The sequence below is a fragment of the Monodelphis domestica genome, chromosome 2 (genome assembly GCF_027887165.1).
Source record: "Monodelphis domestica isolate mMonDom1 chromosome 2, mMonDom1.pri, whole genome shotgun sequence".
NCBI classification, from domain to species: Eukaryota; Metazoa; Chordata; class Mammalia; order Didelphimorphia; family Didelphidae; genus Monodelphis; species Monodelphis domestica.
In genome coordinates, this window is record NC_077228.1 from 29,250,533 (window position 1) to 29,276,169 (window position 25,637).

At 45.2% G+C, this 25,637-nt stretch overlaps 1 protein-coding gene across 1 annotated transcript in view; it reads left to right on the top strand.

Annotated features, from left to right (window-relative positions):
* Positions 1 to 25,637, top strand: part of AGBL4 (AGBL carboxypeptidase 4) — an 867,059-nt gene that overhangs the window by 797,585 nt on the left and 43,837 nt on the right. The window contains 2 exon segments of the mRNA XM_056815178.1: positions 7,438 to 7,552; positions 24,486 to 24,597. Of these exon segments, the coding sequence (XP_056671156.1) occupies positions 7,438 to 7,552; positions 24,486 to 24,597 (227 nt within the window).

Consider the following 25,637-nt stretch of genomic DNA (forward strand, 5'->3'; position numbering starts at 1 on the left):
TGCCCCATGAGTGGAGGATGGGGAACCCTTTGGGGAGGACAGATTCCTGGGCTCTTGTGAAGTCCCTCCCGTAGCTCTGGTTCCAGCTTGGATCCTCTCATTCTTCTGGGATGGGGCTGGGTAGCTCGCCTTAAGAGGTCATCCTCCAGAAGTGGGGAGGCCCTGCCATGGGGAAGTGGGAGGAAGAACACGTAGACGACTAAATTGATGGGATCACGGATGCGGCCAGGTGGGAGCATGGACCTCCTCGGCTCTGCCGGCTCCAGCTCTACGTACAACAGGCATCACGTCATTCCCGAGAGCATCTGTGCGGCTAGGCTCAGAGAGAGGCCCTGGGGGAGAGAGCGGCGTTTTGGAACAAGTCAGGACGCTTGAAGAAGCTGGGAACGTGTTGCCAGCAGAAGAGGAGACTCAGGCAAGGCATGATGTGATATACCCAAGTTGTGGGAACTGAGATCTGCCCATTCTCATTCCATTTTCTTTCTTTCTCCCATTCTGGCTGGCTGTGCTTCTGGGTCCTTTAAGCTTGGAAGAGGCACCTTTGTACAGTGGAAATGAGCCCACTGTTTGGAGTCACAGGCCTGACTCTAAATATTACCCCCACCGCCTGGATGACCTTGGGCACGTCCTTTTCCTTCTTTGGCCCTCAGTTTCCTCTTCTGTAAAACATGGAGACAGGGAGGTTAGCCTAGAGGCTCCCTCTGGCCTCTCTGACCCAAAGCTCTGAGTTTGAAAATGAAGGGAGGATGAGCAGACCTTGATTATCCCAACAGGGAAGCCACAGAAGTTGGCAAAATTGAATTCCTGTCACTCGGACCATATGTTTCTCGTGACTCACAGTCCTGCTGCTTGTCAGCATCTCAGCTGCAGCGCTGGGTCAGAGCCTCCCCATGCTGCAGCCTGAAGGTAATGATCCGGAAACCAAGGCTTAAACACTATTTAAAGGGGCCCTGCCGTGACTGTCTTGTGCAGGTTCTCCTCTGCTACTCCCACTTCCTCACGCAAGCAGGCCCCTCCATTCCCCTGATCAAACCCCTTCAGGGAGGCCACATCATGTGCCAGAGAAAGCAGAGAGGCAGTGTGGATTGGAAGCTAAACCACCAGACTTGAAAACAGAGACCTGGATTCAGATCCTGCTGTTAAAACTATACCTGGGTGACCATGGGCAGGTTACTTTCCCATTTTCTCCCCTGTAATATCTCAGATTTCCTTTCTGTTCTAAATCCTCTGGCCCTACCAAATTATACCTTCTTGGGCAGTAGGTCTAGTGATGACACTATGAGCCCCCATCAGTGTGTTGCTATCTATAATAGCTAGTCATTAGACACCATTAGCTCAAAAGCAAAGGGATTTACTAAGGTGACAAGATAAGAACCGCAGCCATCTAACATCTTCCCTTTCCATCATTGACCTGGGTCACGCTCTCCTACAAATAGAACTCAGTGCTATCATGGGCATGTACTTGTGGAAAGGTACATGTGTGATGAACACACGTGGCCAAGGTAACCCAGACCTCCATCTCTGCAGGGCACCAATATCTTTCCTTTTATAAGAATGTCCTCATGATGCTCCACCTTGGCTTTAGGTTTCTGCTAGGCAGGTTACTCAGCTGAGCTCTCTGGGCTTGCTCTTCTCCCCAGCTCAATTCCCAACCACTAGGGCTAATTCTCTCTGAAACCCATAATTCTCTCTCTTTTCATGCTCCTGGCAGTCACCTTCAATGACTCTCTCTCTCTCTCTCTCTCTCTCTCTCTCTCTCTCTCTCTCTCTCTCTCTCTCTCTCTCTCTCTCTCTGTGTGTGTGTGTCTCTCCCTACCCCTCTCTCTTATCCCCTCTCTCTCCCGCCCCCTCTCTCTGTCTGTCTGTCTGTCTCTCTCTGTCTCTCTGTCTCTGTCTCCTCCCTACTGAATATATTGTCTTCTACATTTTGAAAAGCTCCACTGATGGGGGAGGCAATGGGGGAAAGAGCGAAATCTCCCTCCTCTGACCTCTGGCCATGGGGGCCAACTCCTCCAAGCTGTCTCCTCCTGGGTCTGTACGTCAGGGCTGTCAAACCTGCATTATAAGGGCTACCAGTCTTTTGTCGTCCAAAAGCAAGCTGCTCCCCTGATTTCATTATGGAGAAATCCTTAAAGCTTTGTAAGGGAACAGGAGTGCAGACATGCCTGTAAACTGTTTTTTTCACACGAACCCCCCAGTTCTTCTCCCTCTGACACAGAGAGGGTTAGAGCAGAATGTCCGCTTCTTCTCCCTCTGGTTTTGTGTGTGTCTGCCTAATGAATGCTCCTTGACTGGCTATCCCAGGGCTTAGAAGTTATACTTTGTAAACCAAGCTGCCTCTTCTGAACCTCAGCTTGTTCTGTAAAATGGGGAGAAAAATCCTTGCCTTTGCTAACCTCCCTTGGAGTGACTTGACAGCTTCCAAGCTGGGATCTGTGTTCGGATCACCCATTCTCCCAGCTAGGATAATTATCCTCAGACCTCAGGTTTTCTGCCTGGCGAGGAGAGCACTGGACTTGGAATCCCAAAGACTCCTCTTCTTGAATTCGAATCTGGCCCCGGACATTTACTAGCTGTATGATCCCGGGCAAGTTGAACCCTGTTTAACTTTTCCCCTGGGCAGCTTCCTCACGTTTGTCTCCATTTCCTCCTCTGTAAAAGGAGCTGGAGAAGGGAATGGCCAACCACTCCAGAATCTTTGCCAAGAGAACTCCAAACGGAGTCACAGAGTCCAACCGGACTGAACACCAACTTTGCTTAGCCTGAAAGGGCAGAGCTGGGAACAGCTGGGGAGGAATAGGGTTAGAAGAGACCTTCTTGGGCTTTGGGGCCAGAACATCCTAACAGTGAAACTTATACCAAAGTGGAAAGGGCTACCATAGGAGGTAATGAGTTCTCTGTATCTGGAGGTCTTCAATATGTGTTTGTGGAACTGAATCCCTAACAGGTAGGACCAGCTATTCGATAACCATATTTCCTTGGCTGCATGTTTTGTTACTTTATGCTCTGGATTAGGAGTCGGGGACTTGAGTTTGAATTCTGCCATTGACTTGCAGGTAACCCCACACGAGTCCTCCCCTTGCACTGGGCCTCAGTTTCTTCCTCTGTAAAATGAAGACGTTAGCGCCGTTGTTCTAGGAGTCAGTCACCTGGGAGTCGGGACGTAGTCTCTGCTCTCTCCCTCCTTCCCGCCTCTGTCCCTTCTCAAGCTCAGCCCATCGCTTTGCCCTTCTTTCCCCAGACTCCGTTTGTGGCCGGAGGACCGAGACCAGCTCCAGGCTCATGGCCTAATCACAGTGTTAACTACTATGTAGACTATTTGGTAATTCTGTTATCATCTAATTACTAGACTAGGATATGACTATCTGATGTCTAATATGGGTCTCTATCCGATCTGGTCCTGCTCACGACCACCCTGAGAGGTCGCTGCTGTCCTTGTCCCCTTTTACAGGTGAGGAAGCAGCCAGTGGTGACGGCTCTGGGACAAAGCCCAGGCCCTGCCATGCAGCTAAAGAGCCATTGCTGAGAGGGTCCAGCACTCCTCCCCCTCCCCACCTTCAGGCAGGGAGCTGGCTCCAAGCCCCTCATTGGATTGGAGGAGGAAACCGAGAAAGAGGGCGAAGGATGTGCCCTGAGACACACCAGCTGGGATTCCAACATGGCGCCCAAGGCCACGCCCAGGCCCTTCCCGTGAGCCTGGGGCCAGCGTTTGGCCCGGCTGTGGACGGGCAGCTGGAGCCTCTCTCCCCATAAGTCAGCCCGTGACCTTGGGCAGCCTCCGTCCTCGCCGCTCCCATCTGTCTGGGAGCCCAATTCCCACCTCCTACCTGTCTGGCCGGCTGTTGTGAGAAGGAATGAAGTCTGGAGGCCAAGCGCTTCCAAAGAGCCAGGGGAGAGCAGCTGGCCCCGGGCTCGGGGAGGACAGCCCGCCTCCCCAGCACCCGCCTCGGAGCAGATGCTCGTCTCGGACCCTCGCAGGGCCTCCCAAAGTCACAGAGTCCTAGACTGGGAGAGCCGGGGAGCTCCGGGCCACGTCTAGTCTAGCCCTGGCCCATTTGTCATCTGCAGACAGGCTCCCACCCTCGCTCTGCCCCTCCCAGACTGTGTGACCTTGGACAAGTGCCTGCCCCTCTCTGGGCCCCGGGTTCCTCCTCCCTTAAATGAGCTAGTGATGCCTCAAAAGCCCCTTTTAGCTAAGTAAGCTCCTCAGTGGAGAAATGGAAGCTGAATCCATAAAATCACAGAGGCTCAGAGGTGGAGGGGCCTGAGAAGACATGGGGTCATCCTTTACCGGGGGCACCCTCTCAGCCATCCGGACAGAGGAGTTGGCCAGACTCCCATATATCTGGTGACAGGGAGCTCACTCCCTCCTAATGCCAACTGTTCTGTGATTCACTCTCTGATGATCTCATGTTGAACTTCTCTGTAGTTTCTCCCTCATGGCTTCTAGCTCTGCCCTGACTTCAGGGATGCCACAAACATGGACTTTTTAGAGATTTGGAGTCAGAGGTTCTGAGTTTGAATCCAGTGTCTCCCTCTTAGGACTTGAGTAGCTTTGGCCGAGTCACTTTTTCTCTCTCATTAATTCTCTATTCTATTCTCCACTGCTGCCTTTCCTAACCTTCTCATTTCCATTCAAGCATCCCATCCTCCATGCTATCATCCTAAGTTTCACTTAAGAAATTGGAGCCTTTTCCTAATTCCCAATTTCTTAAAAAAAAAACAAACCAACCCTCACCTTCCATCCTAGAATCATTACTGTGTACTGGCTCCAAGGCAGAAGAGCAGTAAGGGCTAGGCCATGGGGTGAAGTGACTTGCCCAGGGTCACACAGCTGGGAAGTGTCTGAGGTCAGATTTGAACCCAGGACCTCCCGCCTCTAGGTCTGGCTCTTTGTCCATTGACCTCTCTAGCTCCCCTCTAATTTCCAATTTCTAAGAAGTTCCTCCACGCCTGCTGCCGCCATCGCTCACTATCTTCTCTTTCACTCCAGGCTCTGATGGGGTGGTTCTCCTTGCGCCTCCTTCGGCAGCCTGTGTCCTGTCATCTCCCTTCTCTTAATCATCTCCAATCTCTCCCTCTTTCGGGTCTCCTTCCCTGATGCTTGCCAGCACGTCCACATCTTCCTCATCCTTGAAAAGGCCCCTCTCGGTTCCTCCATTCTAGCGAGCTGTTTCCTCCTGGGTTAGATGCTCAGAGAAAGCCGTCTGTACTCGCTGCCTCCACTTCCTCTTCCCAGCTCTGAAGTTTGGCTTCTGAGCTCTCCCGAGGCACCAGGGACCTCTGCCCTGGCCGGGAAAGGGCCCTCGATGGAGGCGTTTGCTCACTTCCCGTGCCTCGTCCCTGCGCTTTGGGGCTGAGCAGAATCTGGAGGTGAAGCACCTGCTTTGGGATGCTCTGGACAGCGGCGTCCCCCACCTCTCAACTGCACACCTGGGAAGACCGAGGCAGCAGTTTCCCTCTCAGAGCCCCGGGCCGATGGGGGGGAAGAAGAAGACTCAGAGGAGCAGGCTAGGCAATGCCTGTCTCTGTGGAGCAATGATGGGCAAAAAGACTTCAGAGATCCAGTGCAGCTCAGTCATTTTACATATTGGGAAACCGAGGCCCAGAAGGGGCACCCACCGCCAAGCCTGTCCAGCTGGTGAGAGTGCTGGGATTGAAATCAAGGGCTCTTTCCGCAGGCCCTGGATACACTGGGGCTCAGGTCCTTTGGGCATGGGGCAGCTGGGTGGTGATAACCTGTGGAATGGAGATCCAAATCTCTTTGTTGGTCTGTCCTGGCTTAAGCCGCCAGGCCTGCCCAGAGGGAGGTCAAGCACCCATTAGGAGACAACAGCCAGCATGATGTCTCTTTGTCTGATGAGCCCACACCAAAGCAGATTTCCTCATTTATTTGTTGGTCTTCATCTGAAAATAGCAGTTTGCTGTAAACAGGAAGGGTAATGATGCCAGCCGCCCTCGTTAGTGGCTAATAATTGCTTAATTTGTCCAGTAATTGACCTGGGCTCCCAGCGCGGCCTGACATCATGTTGCAGGGTGCTCGGCAAGCCAGGTCCCGTTAATGTTACCTTCGAGAGGGACTTCTGGAAGCCGAGCTCCTCCGTGCCCAAAATTTCCTCTTCACAGATGAGCAGATTAATTGGCCTGCCAATTAGGCAGCTATTAAAAGCAGGGAGGGAGGATGAAAGAAGGAAGGCAGCTGCCCAACCAGCCAGGGGAAGGTCTGGGGCTAGTGCCCAACCGGCATCTGGACAGCTGGACAGAGAGAAGCCACTGACCTCAGCCAAACTTCCAGGGAGGGAGAAAAGGGAGGCATGGCCAGACTCCCAGGATCCCAGACCTGGGAGGGAGCTTAGAGGTGCCCAGTCCAACTTATACCTGAAGTAAAAATTCTCTCTCTCCACAAGATGCCCTTTAGAACACCTGAAGAAAACCATTATGTCAGCTCCTCCCTCCTCTACCCCCCCCACCTCTCCTTGAAGGCAGAGTCCTCCAGTTCCTCTCAGGACAGGGACCCCAAGCCCTCCCCATCCTGACTCCCTTCTCTGGACATTCTCCCCCTTGTCAGTCCTTCCAAAGCAGTTGTGCTCTGAGGAGAGCCATCCCTGAACAGGGCCCAGGCAGCACCAAGGACAGCGGCGCTTAATCCTTCTGGCCCCTTAAGTCTCTTTCTAAAAAATTAATTTGTTTGTTCCATCAAAATCCCCAGTTAACTCCCTCCCTCCCCCACTTCTCCCCTCATTAGAGAGGCATCATCTGACAAAGAGATGTTTGTATAGATAAAACTAGGTCTTACTTATATCTATTTATCAGTCCTTTCTCTGGAGGAAAACATACAAATCATTCTTCCAAGAATATTTCTGTTGCTGTATGTAATGCTCTTTTGGTTCTGCTCATTTCACTCTTCATCATTTCATGCAGGCATCCCCATGTTTTGCCAAAATTAACCTGTTTGTCATTTCTTAGGGCTCAGGAGTTTTCCATCCCAATCCTGTGCCTCCCCTTGTTTAGCCATTCTCCAGCTGATGGGCGTCCCTTCCATTTCCAGCTCCTTGCCGCCATAGAGAGAGCTGCTCTAAGTATTTTAGAGCAGAGAAGCTCTTTTCCTTTTCCCCTGATCACCTTAGGAAATAAGCCTGATAGTGGTCTTGCTGGATCAGAAGCTATCCACAAGTCTACAATTTCTTGAGCATAATTCTAGAGAGCTTTCCAAAATGGTTTGGTCAGTTCAGAGCCCACCAACAGTATATTAGTGCCCCCATTTTCCCACCTTCCCTCCAACGTTGGTCATATCCTCTCAGAGCTGTCTGATTCCCATTTCTCTAATCATTAACAGTTTAGGGCACTTGTTCCTATCATTATATATAGCTTTGATTTCTTCACCCCAAAACTGTCCATTTATATCTCTTGACTCTGCATCTTCTCTCCTCTTCCCAGGAATCATTGACTTCCTTGTGAGCCACCATCCCATTGCCCGAGTCCTGCGGGAGCACCTGGTCTTCAAGATTGCACCAATGTTGAACCCTGATGGAGTCTACTTAGGAAATTATAGGTAAGGAATGCTGCCCCCCCCCCAGAAAGCCCATGGGTGGGAGCTTTAAGAAGGCAGAAAGAGGAGGAAAAAAGCATCCTAAGACACAAGCTTTGGACTGACCATCCCAGTACCAGATTCGGTTAAGAGTAGTGTAGGGGCCCATCAACTCTCTCACATTACACATGAGAAAAATGAGGATCAAATAATGGAAATATCCTTCCTGCCCAAGGTCACCAAGCAACTTGTGGCCAAGCTGGGAATAGAAGCCCAATACTAACGTGTGCCTGTACACACACTCATTCATCCATGTTCAGCCTCCGGTTGGAGGAATTCTCAGATAATCCCCAGAGTGATAATGGATGATAGAGTACCGTGGAACGAGTGCCGGACGGACCCTAGGTCCGATTCCCAACTCTGTGGCTCTTTTCTGTTTTTCTCTGGAGGTGGATGGCATTTTTCATCATGTCCTTCAGAATTATCTTAGATCACTATATTGCTGAGAATAACAGAGCCATTCTCAGTTGATCATCATACAATATCGCAGTTACTGTATACAATGTTCTCCTTCTGCTCACTTCATTTTTCATCAGTTCATGTAAGTTTTTCCAAGCTTTTCTAAAAGCATCTTTCTCATCGTTTCTTATAGCACAAGAGTATTCCATCACTAATAGTATGTCACAATTTATTCAGCCATTCCCAAATGAATGGTCACCCTCTTTGCCACCACAAAGAGCTGCTATAAATATTTTTGCACAAATACATCCTTTTCCTTTTCTTTAAAAAAATCTCTTTGGGATACAGGCCTAATAGTAGTATATCTGAGTCAAAGGGCATACACAGTTTTGTAGCCTTACAGGCACAGTTCCAAATTACTCTCCACAATGGTTGGAACAGTTCACAATTCCACAAATTGTTCATGAATGTCCCAGTTTTCCCATCTTCCCTCCAACATTTGTCATTTTCCTTTTCTGTCATATTAGTCAATCTGATAGATGTGGAATGGTATCCCAGAGTTGTTTTAATTTGCATTTCCCTATCATGAGTGATTTAGAACATCTTTTATATGATTATAGATACCTCTGATTTGGAAACTGCCTTTTCATATCCTTTGATCATTTATCAGTTGAGGAATGATTTGATTAATTTGACAGATTTGACTCAATTATCAATATAGTTGAGAAATGAGACCTTTATCAAAGAAATTTCTTGTAAATACCCCCCCCCCAAGTTTTCTACTTTCCTTTTAATCTTGGCTGCATTGATTTTGTTTGTACAAAAACATATTAATTTAATGTAATCAAAATGATCTTTTTTATATCCTGTAATGCTTACTATCTCTTGTTTAATCATAAATTCTTTCTTTACCCATAGATCTGACAAGAAAATTATTACATTTTCCCCTATTTTGCTTATGGTAATGTTTTTATGTTTAAATCATGTACCAGCTTTGACCTTATCTTGGTATACAGTGTGAAACATTGTTCTATATCTATTTTCTGCCAAACCACTTTCCAGTTTTTCCAGCATTTTTTGTCAGATAGTGAGTTCATGTTCTCAAAGTCTGGATCTTTGGAATTAACAAATGCTAGATTTGTATGGTCATTATGTATCATGTACTTACCCTATTCTATTGATTGATCACTATGTTTCTTAAATAGTATCAGATTGTTTTGATGATTACTGCTTTATAATACAGTTTGAGATCTGGTATGGCTAAGCCACCCTCCTTCATGTCTCTTTCATTAATTCCCTTGATATTCTTGATCTTTTGTGCTTCCAGATGAATTTTATTATTAGTTTTTCTAGTTCTATAAATTCTTTTGGTGATTTGATTATTATGACACAGAATAAGTAAATAGATTTAGATAAAACATCATTTTTTGTTATATTTGTCCTACCCATGAGCAATTAATATTTCTACAGTTGTTTAGAACTGGCTTTATTTGTGAGAAAAGGGTTTTGTAGTTGTGTTCATACATTTCTTGGGTTTGTCTTGGCAGATAACCTCCCAAATATTTTATATTTCTGAAAGTTATTTAAAACAGAACTCTCTCTCTTGTCACTGGACATTGTTGGTAATATGTAGAAATGCCAAAAGTTTATGTGAGTTTATTTTCTATCCTGGAACTTTGCTAAAGTTGTTAATTATTTCAACTAGGTTTTTAGTTGATTCTTTAGGATTCTCCAAGTATACCATTATATTTTCTGCAGAGTAATGATTTTATTTTCTTGTTAACTATTCTACTTCCTTTAATTTTTTTGTGTTAACTTTCTTTTTATTGTTATAGTTAGTATTTCTAGTATAAAATTGAATAATGGGCATCCTTGCTTCACCCTGATCTTATTGGGAAGGATTCTAGCTTATCCCTATTGGAGATAATGCTTGCCAAAAGTTTTAGATAGAAACTACTTATTGTGTTAAGGAAAGCTCGACTTATTCCTCTGCTTTCTAGTATTTTAATAGGAATTGGTATTGTATTTTGTCAAAAGCTTTTTCTGCATTTATTGAGATAATCATATGATTTCTATTGATTTTGTTATTGATATGATTAATTATGATGATAGTTTTTCTGATATTGAACTAGCTCTACATTCCTAGTATAAATCCTAAAAGCTCATAGTGTATGATCTTTGTGATATATTGCTATAATCTTGTTGCTAATTTTATTTTAAAATTTTGCAACAATGTTGATTAGGGAAATTAGTCTATAGGGTTTTTTTCTCTTTTTTTTTCTTCCTGGATTAGGTAGGTTCAGCACCATATTTGTATCATAAAAGGAATTTGGTAGCATTCCTTTGCCTATTTTTCCAAATAGTTTACATAGTTATGGAATTAATTGTTCTTTAAATGTGTGGCAGAAGTCAGTTGGGAATCTATCTGGTTCTGAGGACCAGGGGCATCAATATCTTATTCAATTTCTTTTTCTCTTAAAAAATATTAATTTATTTTTTATTTTCTTTCAATTTTTTCAGTTACATATAGAAAATTTTTAACAATTGTTTTCTGATATTTTGTAATTCAGATTCCCTCCCTTCCTCCTTCCCTCCACTCCTCTAGGTGGTATGTGGCCTTTTATAGGTTATACCAGTGCCTTTATACAATACATATTTCCTTATTGACCATGCCATGACAGTGGATATATATCACACATACAATAAAAAAAAAATCATGAATGAAATAGAGTAAAGGATCGTGAACTTTCATCTTCAGTCAGATTCCAACAAAAAGTCTCCAGGATTTTTGGAACTCATTCTGTTCATCATTTCTTCTGGGGTAATAGTATTCCAATACAACCGTATTCCACAACTTCTTCATCATTCCCTAATTGATGAACAACCTTCCAGTTCTTTGCCACTACAAAAAGAGCTGCTAAATATATTTTTGTACAAGTAGGTCCTTTCCCTCTATTTCTGATCTCTTTGGGATAGAGACCCAGTAATAGTATTGCTGGGTTAAAGGGTACGCATACTTTAATGGCCCTTTGGACGTGGTTTTAAATTGCTCTCCAGAATGGTTGTATCAGTTCACAGTTCTATCAACACTGTATTAGTGTCACAATTTTCTGACATCCCCTCCAATATTTATCATTTTCCTTTTCAATCATATTAACTAATCTGATAGTTTTGAGGTGGTATCTCAGAGTTGTTTTAATTTCCATTTCTCTAAACAATAGTGATTTGGCATTTTTTTTCATGATGATAGTTTTAATGTTTTCATCTGAGAATTACCGTTTCATATCCTCTGACCATTTATCAATTGAAGAGTGCTTTATATTTGATTCAGTTTTTTGATTTGATTCAGTTCTCTATATATCTGAAAAATGAGGCCTTTTTAGAGACATTTTCTATAAATTTTCCCCCTCAATTTGTTGTTTCCCTTCTAATTTTGGTTGCATTGGTTTTGTTTGTGCTGTGATATGGAAATCACTTTAAAAGACTGATATATATTAATTTAAGGTCACCAAGGAATTCAGCTATGTAGTTCCTAAATGAAAACTCAAGTCAGCAGTCAACCTTTTATGGAGTTTTTAATTACAAACAGTAGGAAGAAAGGTATGAGAGAGAGAGAGAGAGAGAGAGAGAGAGAGAGAGAGAGAGAGAGAGAGAGAGAGAGAGAGAGAGAAAGGGGAGAGAAGGGAATAAGGGAATAGGGCTTAAATACCCACTCTGCTTAGACTGGGCCAAAGGCCCAAGGCCTTGGATAGCCGAGGCAAAGAAAAGAAATCAGTCCCTATCACTCACGTGACCAAAATGAAGAAACAGTCTGAGGGCCTCCACTGCAAGCACCAAGCTCCAACCACCTTCTCTCCTTCACACAGGAAGTCCCCAGAACTCCTCAGCTGTCCTCTACCTCACTTCCTGTGTCTCACCTGTGCCAATGGTGGCTCTAGCTTCACCCAGGACTGCCCAGAGAGCTGTCCCCTTTGCACATGTCTGTTGAAGGCCATATTCTCAAATAATTAAATCTTGAGCTTTGCTGCAGCCCTTCCTAAATCCTGTTACCCTGAGTAGGGTGGAGATTGTAGTTTCCAAGACCTGATTCTGTCATTCCAAGTATCTCTATTGTTATTGATCAGGAAATAGCCATATCCCATCCTCTAAAGAATGGTTTGAACAGGGTTGAGTAGTTTTGAAATTCACAGTGCAAACATGTTTTAATTTAATGTAATCAAAATTATCTATTTCATTTTTCATTATGTTTTCTATGTCTTTTCATCATAAATTCTTCCCTTATTCATAATTCTGACAGGTAAATCCCCCCCCCCCCATTTGCCTTTTTTTTACCCTTTATTTCTAAGTCAAGAATTCATTTTGACTTTATCTTGGTGAGTGGTGTGAGAAGTTGGGCTATGCCTAGTTTTTGCCATATTGTTTTCTAATTTTCACAGCACTTTTTGTCATTTCTTCCCTTAGTAACTTGGATATTGGGATTTGTCAAACACTAGATTAATATGTTCATTAAGTACTATTTGTTCATTTTCTTACCTATTCCATTGATCCACTACTCTGTTTTTAGCCAACACCACATCATTTTTATGATTACTGCCTTAGGGTATAGTTTGAAATCAGGTATGGCCTCCTCCCTTCATATTGTTTTTATTAGTTCCCTTGATCCTCTTGACCTATTGTTCTTCCATGTTAATTTTATTATTTTTTTCTATTTCTTTGAAATAGTTTTTGATTGGTATGGCACTGAATAGGTAGATTAATTTAGGTTGGGTTGTCACTTTTATTATATTGGTTTGGCCTATCCATGGGCTATTAATAATTTTCCAATTGTTTAGTTCTGACTTTATTTATGAAGTGTTTTATAATCACATTCATATAGTTACTGAGTTTGTTTTGGTAAATATATTCCTAAGAATTTTATATTGCAATTTCTTTTTCTAAAATAGGATTATTTGAGTAGTCTATTTTATCTTCTGTTAATCTGAGAAGTTTATTTTTGGTAGCTACTCATCCATTTAGATTCATTGGCATATAATTGGTCAAAATAGTTCCTAATAATTGTTTTAATTTCATCTCCATTTGGTGGTGAATTTATTCTTTTCATTTTAGATACTGGTAATGTGATTTCCTTGTTTGTTTTTTCAAATCAACCAATACTTCATCTGCTTTATTGTGTGTTTGATAAAAAAAAACAAGCTCCTGGTTTTATTTATTAGTTTGATAACTCTTTTACTTTCAATTTTATTAATCTCTAGTGATTTTTAGGATTTCCAATTTGGTGCTTAATTGGGAATTTAAAATATTTTATTTTTCTAGGGTTTTTTATTTTCATGCCCAATTCAATGATTTTCTCTTTTTCTATTTTAATGTTATAAACATTTAGAGATATAAATTTTCCCCCAAGTACTTCTTTGGCCTGATCCCATAAATTTTGGTACATTGTCTCATTCTTATTATTTTCTTTAATGAAATTATTGACTTTCCTATGATTTTTTTCTTTGACTCATACTCATTTGTTAAGATTAGATCATTTAGTTTCCAAATAATGTTTAAGCTATGTTTCCAGGGTCCTTTAGCAAATATAATTTTTAGTACCCTGTGATCTGAAATGGATGCATTTAATATTTCTATTTTTCTACATTTGGTTATGAGGTTTTTAAAAATAATATTTTCTTTTCCCTACAATTATATGTACAATTTTAAAACTTTTTTTCTTAAAATTTTGAATTCTAAGTTCCTTCTCTTCCTCTTTCCTCTCCCTTTCCTGAGATGGTAAGCAATCTTACATAGATTTTATATGTGCAATCATGTAAAACATTCTTCCATGTTAGTCATTTTGTGGAATAGAATTTAAACAAAAAAAGGGAAGGGAATGAAATATAGTATATTTCAGTCTTCACTCAGAATCCATCAGTTCTTTCTCTGGAAGTGGATGTCATTTTTCATCATGAGACCTTTGGGATTATTTTGGATCATTGAATTGTTGAGAATAGTTGATCATCATACAATATTACTGTTACTGTGTACAGTTTTCTCCTGGTTCCGCTCACTTTACTTTGTATCGGTTTGTGTAAGTCTTTTCAGGTTTTTTCTGAAATCATCCTGCTTGTCATTTCTTATAGCCCAATAATATTCCATTGCAATCATCTACAACAGCTTGTTTGTTTAGCCATTTCCCAATGGATGGACATCTCCTCAATTTCCAATTCTTTACTACCACAAAAATAGCTGCTCTAAATATTTTTGTACAAATAAGGTCTTTTCCTTTCCTTTTTCTTCCTTCTTTTTTTTATCTCTTTGGAATACAGATGTTGCAGTGGTCTCCCAGCCTGTGCTGGGTCTGTGATCGACCACAAGCCTCCTTTTCAACCCTGGAATCTTAATTATTGTTCTTATTCTTGCTACTGCTTTTCCCTACCCCAGGATTGTGACCCAGATTATCATATGGGCAATGCAACAGAGTCTTGCTCCCCATGCTAGCAAAGAGCCCCCTGTAATATTCTTCTGACCAGTTTTCTAAACCCTTTTCTATTAGTGGACTGAGAGCTCTGGAAACTAATTTGGTCACTCAGTGTAGGTGCCCTCAAGGTCTATTGCTAGCTTTCTTGGTATGGCCTCTGCTGGCACAACCTATGTTGGATTTTGTTCCAGTCTTACTACAGGCCTTTCTTGCCAACCTACCAAGTTGTTTTAAGTAGAAAATTGCTTCACTCCGTCCTTTTGTTGGTTTTCCCCTCTAGAGTTCATTTTGAGGATTTATTTTAATGTTGTTTGGAGGTGAATTGGGGAGAACTCTTTGCTCCATCTTTGCTCCATCTATCTAAAATTCTTTAATCATCTCTTACATAGAGCTGGCTGGGGTTTAGTTCTGGGACTACAGACACGTCAGCTCAGACCTTGCTCTCAAAGGTATTAAGGGATATAGGATCCACTGGACTGTCAAAGGTATGAGTTATCCTGGCCACAAATGTCGCACATGGCTCTTCATGTCTACTTGCTGACTATTTTTATTCCCTCCATATGTGTTCTGTGGCCATCTGTGTTTTTTGCATGTGTGCTCTTCCCCTTGGGTGTTTGGTAACATGGGAGAGAGGCTGGAGTTCTTTTCATTTTATTTACTATGCTGGCTGAGAGAGGCAGTAGATTACAGTAGAGAGAAGGCTCACTTCAGTACTAAGGACCTGGGTTCCCATCCTTCCCATGCCACATACTGTTTATGGGATTCTGAGCAAGCAACTTGCCTTTTCAGAGCTCTGGACATCTCTCTACAACAATAATCAGTCATGAAAATCCCAACCTATATGGGTAGAAGAAGTTCTCCAGATCAATAAATTTCAGGTCTAGTTCCAATCCAATCTAGTTCCAATCTAAACCAGTCCAGTCCAATCCCATCCAATCCCCAAAATTGATTAAATGTCTTTTGTTTGAATTAATATGGCTCCTGTCTGACTGATAAACATGCACACATCAGTGGGGGCTCCCAGGCTGTTGTTGCAAGCAGGTACTGATGCACAGAGTACCTCCAACTTGGAGTTATTGCTCTGGAGTACCTCCACAAGAGAGGAAGCAAGCAAGGGCTACTTTCCTAGGTTTGGTATTTGGTATTGGATCTATCTGTGGTCCAGAGAAGCCTGGAATCAGGAGTTTGAGGAAGAGGGTTTAAATCATGGCTCTATTCCTTCCCACTTGAAAGATCTTCAGAAAATTACTAATGCCTCTGGCCTTCCTAGGGTCACTGTTTGGGCCTTGAAAGGACTTCAGAGGTCATCTAGTCCTCTTCTTTTACAGAGGGAGGAACTGAGTCTTGGGGAAGTCAAGTGATTTTCTAAGGCATGAAGAGTCAGAGCTAATATTTAAACTCTGGTCTCCCAATTCTGAATCCACAGCACCTATAAAGGTGGGGGGGGGACAGGGGGGAGGCTGGACTCTAGTCTCATGGAACACCTCAGAGATCTCCCTCCTCCAAGTATTACCTTCTGGACATGCCAACATTGTCAGGTCAATAAGATGCAAAGACTGACCAAACAACATTCTAAGGCTGAGAGCCTTGGGAGGTAGTGAGCCCCCCATCTCTGAAGGTCTTCCTGCAAGACGACTCCCTATCAAGGGATTGTTGGCCAGGTAGGAGCTGGGCAGGAGGCCCCTTCTTCTCTGCCTTCTTCCTCAGGCCCTTCAGCTTCCGCCTGCTTTCTGGCAGATGAGAAATGCTGCAGCCTTGAGATCTCTTTGGGGGCCCGGCTCGCTTTATGATGACGGAGAGGCAATTACTATGGTAATGCTTCAGCGCAGCCTCCAGCCTCCCCTCCCCAAGCTGGGCTTGGCGGGAGGGGGCCGGAGGGGGAGAAGAGATATTGCCAGGAAGGACCGGGCCCATCGCTATGGTAACAAAAGGTAATTGTCGTTAAATCCCGGTTAGGCAGCGGCAGCGGGAGGCCCTACCTGGCAATTATCGATTGGTTCTGCCCAGGAACATAAATAAGCCCAATAAATGGATGCCGAGGTCCAGGGCTGTTTGCTTATCCCAGGCTCCGTGGAGTACACATGACAAACACCTAATTAAGAAGAGAGAGCCAGCCAAGTCGTTTATCTTGTCATCTCGAAATAGAGAGCCCTGTTTGTACAGGAGGGCGGCTGATGTCACTTAGACGTGCTCGGAATAAGATCGAGCCTGGCGGGTGGAAAAGCTGCAGCACCTGCCACAGCTCGGCTTGAGTGACCTTGGACAAGTCCCCTCCCCTCTAAAATGACCTCGAAGAGGGGGCAGCTGGGTGGCTCAATGGATGGAGAGCCAGGCCTAGAGAAGGGAGGTCCTGGGTTCAAATCTGGCCTCAGACACTTCCCAGCTGTGTGACCTTGGGCAAGTCACCTAACCTCCATTGCCTAGCCCTGACCACCCTTCTGCCTTGGAACCAATACACAGTAGTGATTCTAAGATGGAAGAGAAGAGTTTTAAAATAAATAAACAAACAAAATAAATGAATAAACAAATAAATGAGAGATTTGGACCAGTCTAACGTCCTCCCAGATACTTTCACTATGAAGAGATGAAAGAGAGATAGCCAGCTGACACTGAACCTTCATGAAGAAGTAGGGGTGGACTTGGGAATAGATCTCTTCCCCTCCCTGGGCCTGTTTTCCCATCTGTAAAATGGGGTGATTGGACTAGATGATATCTCGGGTCTAACTTTTCTATAATTCTCCTTGTTGAATGACTTCTTTGAATGGAGGAAACTTTTCTTTTATGAGAAGATTGAGTTCTTACATCGAATTATTTTTATTTCTGGATTTTGAATTGAAGCTCAGGCTTGTCCTTTAGGCCTCTTTCCTCCTCCCTCCGCTCTGTGCCTGGGAAATTCAAGGAATGCTTTTCACATTTCCCTCCCCAGAGTGAAAAGTGAGATTGTGGGTTCTATCCTGCCTGGCAGATAAAAACCAGCTGAGGCCAGGACTGTGTGTGGGCAGCAAGATGGAGTCCCTGAGGCCTACCCTGGAGGGAGCAGGCAGCACCACTCTTCCCCTGACTTCTTCTTCTAGAGTTGCAATCCTGGCACCCGGCGGGGGCTTCCGTCATCCGTTAGGGAATTGGGGAGGGCCTGGGAGGATGCTGGACCACCTGCTCCTTAGGGAACGGGCTGAGCTTCCAAAATCATATTCAATGACCAAGACGTGGTACGTTTGGATCTTTGGTCTCCAAGAAAGATCGCTGGCCGTTCAGTTATTGGTTTTTGCTAGCCTGATTGGTAAATCGATCTTCTTACCAAGAACGCAGGCTCTCAGAATTCTTCATCCTCACACGGGTCTGTAGGGAGAGTGTCTGGGAGAACGAGAGGTATCATGTGGGCCGTGTGGGCACAGAGAGATGAGGCAGGTGCCGCCCCTCTTGTTGTGGAGTTTGTCCTCCCTCATTGGCCTCATGCCTGGACTCTTGCTGTAGCCTGCCGGCTGGTCCCGCTATCTTGAGTGTCTCCCCTCTCCTGTCCGTACTCCATCCAGCTCTGACTGTATTCCCCCTCTTCCCTTCTCAGTAACTTCCAATGGCTCCCTCTTCCTTTCCTCTCTTTGGTGTTTTGGCCCTTCTGCCTTTCCATATTTCTTATACTTTATTCCCCTCCATATGCTTTAGTTGCAATAAAATAAAAGCAATAGTGATCTAACCAAAGGGGCTTAAACATGAAGCTCCCATCTCTAGGCCTTTGGCCCAGATCTGTGGCTGCCAAGTCCTCCCTCCTCCCTACCACCTCATGGCCTCCCTGGTTTCCTTGTTTCCTTCAAGGTTGAGCTCAAACCCAGCTTCTACAGGGGGCCTCTCCTGGTCCTTCACACCACTCTCCCCACCCGAGGCCTTCCCTGTGGGACGGCCTCTGATTCCCGTGTGTGTGTCTTGTTTGTCCCTGGCCGCTGTCTCCCTCCCCCCCCCCCCCATCAGACCGTGAGCTCCGCGAGGGCAGAGACGGTGCTGTTGTTCAGTCATTTTGGGGCAGTGTCCGACGCTTCATGACCCCATTGGGGGTTTTCCTGGGAAAGATACTGGAGCGGTTTGCCATTTCCTTTTCCAGCTTATTTTCCAGATGAGGAAACTGAAGCAAACAGGTTAAGAACCATCTCCCACGTTCCATGGTTGGCTGCTCCTGTTCTATGAGAGCCAGATAAGGAAATGGGGGTTCAGAGAACCTGAGCAAAGCCTCTGAGGAGCTGGGGAGGTGGGGGAGCCTGGCTTCCCCTTCCTGCCTCTACCTACCCATCAGAGAGGGGGCCACGCTGTGGAGCGCCACATAAGCAGAGTGCCAGGCACCCAGAGAAAGACAAAAGCACGAACCCTCCCATCAAGGAGCTCCCAGGCCAACGGGAAACAGACGTGGCCCTGGCCAAGGCTTGGTGCAAGGGGTCCTCCAGAGCTGGGTGGCGTGGGTGCGGAGCTCAGGCCTGGAGATGGGCTGCACAGGCTCACCCCCCTGCTCTCCCTGAGTCAGTCCTGAGGAAGGTGACCAGCTTCTGGTCCCCACTTTGCCATGAACTTAGTAGGAACCCGGGGAGATTTTCACCCCTCCGAGTCTCAGTTTCCCTTTCTGTAAATGGGCTGGAAGACTGTTAGAGCCCCTGCCCGATCCTGGGTCATGAGCCCTCCCCATCCTTGGAGATCTTTTCATGGTCAACCAGAACTCCCCTCGCTTGGTGTATTGGCTCTGTTTGGACTGCATGGCGGTGGGAAGGCATTTCTAGCTCTATTCTGGCCACCCCTCTTCTTCACCCACCCAGGGCCCTGAAGATGGTGGCCTCAGCTTGGGGAGAGCCGCACTCACTTGCCCCGTTTCCATCTGGGACAAATGGGAGATGTGACTCCATCTGTGGTGGGGATCAGAGCTCAGGCTCGGGCCGGGGTCGAGGAGGGATCAGGGGAGAGCCGGGGAGTTCTCAGTGGTTCTGGGCTCAGACGGGGACCAGAGTCAGGGTCGAGGAAGAAGGACAGAGGAAGTGCCATTCCGGATCCGATGCTCCCTGCGCAGAAGAAGCCAGTTGGGGCGGGTGGAAAGGCTGAGAACGCCGGGAGTGGCCTTGGCTGGCGGCGGCCCGCCATGGTCTCAGCCTTCTTCCCGGCCTCACAGTCTGGCCTCATCCGTCCTCTGAGAGCTGACTCAGATGAGACAGAGATGGGGCTGCCCTGCCCAAGGTCACCGGCGCACTAGCCAGGGGGCCTCCCACCCCAGCCTGCACCCTAGAGCTAGACGCGCCTCTCCTCTGGCGTTCTGTGTCCTTTATCACCGGGGCCAGGTTTCTCCGCGGGCTGGAAGTCTAATCAAGAAACCGACCCGCCGGAGCTCTCGGCCAAAACCAATTATTTAAATCACCTTCATGTTGAGGCTCCCAGAAAAAGCCCAGATGGCCAGCCTGTGTGTGGAGGCGGCTTCGTGGTGGAAGTTGGGGGGTGCAGGGCTGGGAAAGTGGCTGAGTCTGCAGAAGTGGAGGGCCTCGAGGAGGGGCCGCTGGGGCCTGGAGCTGGCTTAGGCCCTGCCCCAACTCCTTTTATCACTGCCTGGATCCCTGCCTTTTCCCACCCTGAGCTCCAGCTTCTCCTTGTGCCATGCCCAGAGCTGGGGCATGGAGGGACTCGGGCACTGATGGATGGATGCTTCAGGTGATGCTGCAGCAGGAAGACCCAGGACTGGTAGACAGCAGAGCTGGCTTCCTGCTCCAGCTCCACACTGACTCCTTGACCTTGGGGGGATACGGTGCTTCTCCTTAAGCCTCATCTTCCTCATCTGTAAAATAACATGGTTGCATTCAGTTATCTCCAAGCCACCTCCCAACCCTGACCGCCCCCAGTTCTAAGGCCTCTCTCGGCTCTCACCTTCCAGTCTTTGGGGCGAGGGTGCTATTCCTCTGACCAATCACCAGGAGTTCCCAAGTGCCTCTAACATGTAGCCTCCTGGCCCGAGCTGGGGCAAAGAGATGGAGAGTTGGCCTTGGAGGCCCAACGTTTTGGACTGAAGTCCTGCCTGTTATACACATGAACTCTGGGATCCGGGCTAGGCCATTGTCGTCCTCTGGTGCCCAGACCATTCTCTAAGCCCGCAAGCTGCAGAACAGGGACCTACCTATCAGCTTTGGCAGAGAAGGCTCATTCCCCAGCTTGTTCCTCCAACACCCATTCTCAAGGTTTTTGCTCCCAGGACCCCTTCACATTCTTAAAAATCATGGAGGACACCCCCCCCCCCAAGAGCTTTTGTTTGTGTGAGTTATATCAGTCCTTACCAGATTAAAAGCAATGGTTTCAATTTAATTTAAATGGTTAGAAATTAAAATGTCTTTGTATTACAATGAAAATAATTTTGACTTCATGGGGGACTCCCAAAGGTCCCTAGACGACACTTTGAGAACTGCTGCCCCAAACCAATGAAATCATGGATCCAGTTTAAAAGAAATGATAAATAGGGCAGATAAGAAGCCTTCCGAGGGCAGGGAAGCTCAATCTCCAATACCCTCCCCTCACCGATTGTGCTGAGAGCCATAAGAATCCTGTGGACTTGGATCCTAGGACAAAGGCTGCAACCACTAAAGAATACCTTGATAACAGAGCAGAAAGCCCAGTTCCCTTCAGCCTCCACACCTTCACCCATACCTTCAGCTTCTGCTGCCAGCTGGGGAAGATCTGATCTCAGGGCTCATTAATACTCTAGCAGCCTAATCTAGTCAACCAGCAGAGCAGAGAAGAAGCCCCTTCAGGACAAAATAGTCCAAACCCACAGATCCAGCAAATAATCAGAGGAGCAAGATCATAGCCAATGACAGGAGGGAAAGAAGGAAAAAATGTGAGTAAACAACAGAAAACAAACAAAAAAAAAGAAATTACAATAGACAGCTTCTATCCAGGTAATGAACAAAGAGCAACTGAAACTGAGGAGGACCAAGGAACACCAAGCAAAAACACAGAAACTCCAGTGAATTAGATTCAGGCCTTGTAAGAACTTAAAACATAGTTCAAAAAATAAATAAGAGAGGCAGAAGACAACTGGGAAAAGAACTTAAAAAGCAAAATAAGTCATCTGAAACAGAGGCACATGAACCAAAACAAGAAAATAGTGTCTTGAAAGCCAGAATTGACCAGATTGAAAATGAGGCAAAGAAAATAAAAGATGACCTACAAAGAAAAACAGACAAGAAGGAGGATGACCAAAAAGCCAGGGATGAAATTTAGTCTTTAAAAAATTAGAATCCAGGGGGTAGCTGGATAGCTCAGTGGATTGAGAGCCAGGCCAAGAGATGGGAGGTCCTAGGTTCAAATCTAGCCTCAGACACTTCCTAGCTGTTTGACCCTGGGAAAGTCACTTGACCCACATTGCCTAGCCCTTACCACTCTTCTGCCTTGGAGCCAATATACAGTATTGACTTCAAGATGGAAGGTAAGGGTTTTAAAAAAAAATTAAAATCCAACAACTAGAAGCAAATGATTTCATTAGGCAACAAGAGTCTATAAAACAAAATCAAAAGAATGAAAAACCTGAGGAAAATATGAAACACCTCATTGATAAAATTACAGACCTGGAAAATAGATCCAGAAGAGAAAATTTAAGAATTATTGGACTATCAGAAAATCATGACAAAAGAAAAGGCCTGGGCGTCCTTCTACAGGAAATTATTGAAGAAAACTGTCCTGACATTCTTGAACAGGGGAGAAAAGTGGAGATTGAAAGAATCCACAGATCACCTCCTGCATTTATTCCCCAATTGACAATGCCTGGGAATGTTATAGCCAAATTCAAGAACTACCAGACCAAGGAAAAGATACTACAAACTCCTAAGAGGAAACCATTCAGATATCATGGAACCACAGTTAAGATAACACAGGACCTGGCTGCATCCAAGGCATGGAATATGATATTCTGGAAAGTAAGGGGACTGGGTCTACAACCAAGAATCAACTACCCAGTAAAATTGACTATATTCTTGCAGGGGAAAGTATGGTCATCTAATAAAATAGAAGGCTTCCAAGCATTCATAAAGAAAAGACCTGACTTAAATAGAAAATTTGATACCCAAACACAGAACTCAAGAGAATCATCAAAAGGTAATTAAGAAAGGAGGGGGGAACAAACATACAAAAAGACTTTTTTAAGGGACCCAATAAGTTAAAATGATTTGTATTCTTATTGAGTAAGGGAGTGACATGGTTAGTGCCGTGTTTCAAGAAAATTACCTTCATGATTTAATGGAAGATGGATTGGAGTGGGGAGACATTTGAGGCAGGCAGCACTACCAGCAGGATATTACCAAATAGTTGATGAGAACCCACAATAGCTCAATCAGTAACTCATCAATATTCAGCACCAACTATGTGCCAGGCACTATGCTAATCGCTGGATATATGGAGGCAAAAGACAGTCCCTGTCCTCAAGGGGCTTCCAGGTTAAATTGAGAGAAAACATGCAAACAAATGCATACAAAACAAACTCTAGACAGGAATAATAGGAGAGAATTAGCAGAGGGAAGGCTTCTTGGAGAAGGTGGAATTGTAGCTGGGATTTAAAAGAAGCCAGGAAGGTCAGTAGTCCACCAAAGGAGAGAGAATATTTCGGGTATGGAATATAGCCTTAAGGTGAGTGTCAGAAAAAGAAAAGGCACCCTTGGAGAACACCCAGTTAGGGAGCCAGCAGAGGAGGCTGAGAAGGAGCGATCACACAGGTTGGAGGAAAACCAAGATGGAGCAGTGTCATAGAAATCAGTTGCCCCCAGTACCCTTCCCTTACATTTAGCATTGGGGGGTGCTGATAGAAACCAGGCTGCTTCCCCAAAGGCTTTGGGGCTCAGCAAAGAATAAGCTGTTCCCACATCCCGATCCTTATATTGTCCTAATTTGGGGTGATGGTGAGTCTCCCTGGTAGAGTGTCTAACTCCCTGAGGGCAGGTGCTGCCTCAGAATAGCTTTTTCTCTGTATCCCTACAGGTGAGCACAGTGACTAACTGAAATGAGCCAAATTGAATGGAATTGAACTGAAAATCTAGGTTCCCTGATGCTTGGTTTCATGTTAGTTCTGGTCATGGAGGGGGTCCAGGACTTGGAATTAGAGCACCCTGGCCCTACTCTTGCCTCTCTCTCCTAATAGCAACAGGACCTTGGGCAGGTCCTCTCTTGGTGTCTCAGTTTCTCCTGAGATTCCAGGGTTATGCTGCTCTGGGCCACCTGACCTCTTCCCAGGCCCTGCCTGACTGCTGTTAGATTAATATGGTTTGACTGAATAGATTTAATTGGTGGTTGACAGGGATTTAATTTCTAAATCCCAAAATGAATTACTCAAGTAAATGAAATTTATAGTCATTTATTTTATAATATAGGAAGATATTAAGGAAGAGAGAAAAGGGGAGAGAGAGGTAGAGAGAGAGAGAGAGAGAAAGCTCCGGCTTCCTCTGAGCCAGGTAGAAATTTCTAGGCCCCAGCCAGGGGAAAGGAGTTTCAAGATAATGGGCCTTTCTCAGAGGTTCACACCTCCAGAAAGGGCAAGAAATTGAGTCAGTCTTTACACTCACCATGGTGACTGTCTAAAAAGAAAGCAGTCTGAGGTCTCCTGCATAAGCTCCTCCAGGGGTCCAGTTCCACAGCCAAGTGTCTTCCAACTCCAAGTGACTGCATGATTCTTTGTGTGCCTCTCTTTCCTCTATTTAAAGGCCTTTTTCTCTTGTGTCACCTCCCCTAAATTTTACATCTACCAATCACAGCACATGCTTTTCTCCAGGACTGCCCACTCTTTCACACGTGGGTCACAGACCTCCCACTCAATGTATGAAATGGGTGTTCACACCTTTTTGTGGTTAGTTCATACCTTTTTATGGTTAAAATGGGTAGATCTACTTTAAGTACTGGGTTTACACTTTGGGGATTAAAATCTAAAACTAGACACAGGATTACAATTTAATCTTCACAGTAAAGGAAGAGCTCAGTACCTTCATTGTTACAATCAGGAGAGAGATAAATCCAGTCTTCACAGTGCTGCTCTTTGGTCTTTCCCAGGTGCTCCCTGATGGGGTTTGATCTGAATCGTCACTGGCTGGACCCTTCCCCATGGGCCCACCCGACTTTGTATGGGGTGAAACAGCTCATTATCCAGATGTACAACGACCCGGTGAGTGATGCTAACACCCGGCCCCCTTCCCTCTGCCTCGAGAGCCAAGGGGATGGGTTAGGGAGGAAACTACGCCCAGGAACCCCGGCAAGCTGGCAGAGTCCGCTGAGGGGGAAGGAGAGACATCTGGGAGAGGCCTCAGATCTCCCGTCAGGAGAAACAAAGACATATTAGGGGTGAGGTGATGGAGAGGTCTTTCTAATATTGAATCAAAATCTACCCCTCCATGGGTAATCTCCCTTCTATTCCTTCCCCTTCCCCCATCCCCCCTAGTGCCACTGGGTGTAGCTCTCCTTTCCTAAGCCAAGCAGAAACAAGCTTGTTTGAAAAAAGAATGGGACTAGGAGCTCAGTGGGCATCATTCTTGGCAGTTGTGCTGCTCAATGAATAGTCAGGAAGACCTGACTTCAAATCCAGATTCAGACACTTAAGTTACTTAACCTTAATTTGCCTCACTTTCCACCACCAAAATGGAGATAATGGTAGTATCTATCCCCCCTCCCACATTCTAGGGTTATTGTGAGGAACAAATAAGATCATGTATAAGCCATTCTATAAACCTGAAAGTTATCCTATAAATGCTAATTATTATCATCACTATTTTTATTATCAGTGAGAAATAGAGAGTGGGTAGAGAGCCAGCCTCAGCTGAGGGCCAGAAGCCCATGTTCTGGCTCTCTGTGGCACTCACACACATAGTAAGCCAGGAAAGAAAATCTCTAAGACTTTAGGTTTGTAAATCTTGAAATCTCTCAGACTTGAGAATGTTAAAAATTTCCCCATCAGGGAATTCTTAATTGGAACAAATTCCCTACTGAGAAACATTCCCCATTTTGATGTGAGAACTCGCTAGGATCAGAAATGGGAGGACCTCTACTCCAACCATACTTAAGACTGCTTTAGGGAAAAAAAAACTCCTTGCTAAACAATGAAAGTACTTGGACCCATGCTTATAATAAGGCAAGGAGTTCTTTGAGCCAGGCCTTGTTTTTAGAATTGATACAATGGGATGCTAGGTACCTAAAAGGGTCGGGCAAGTT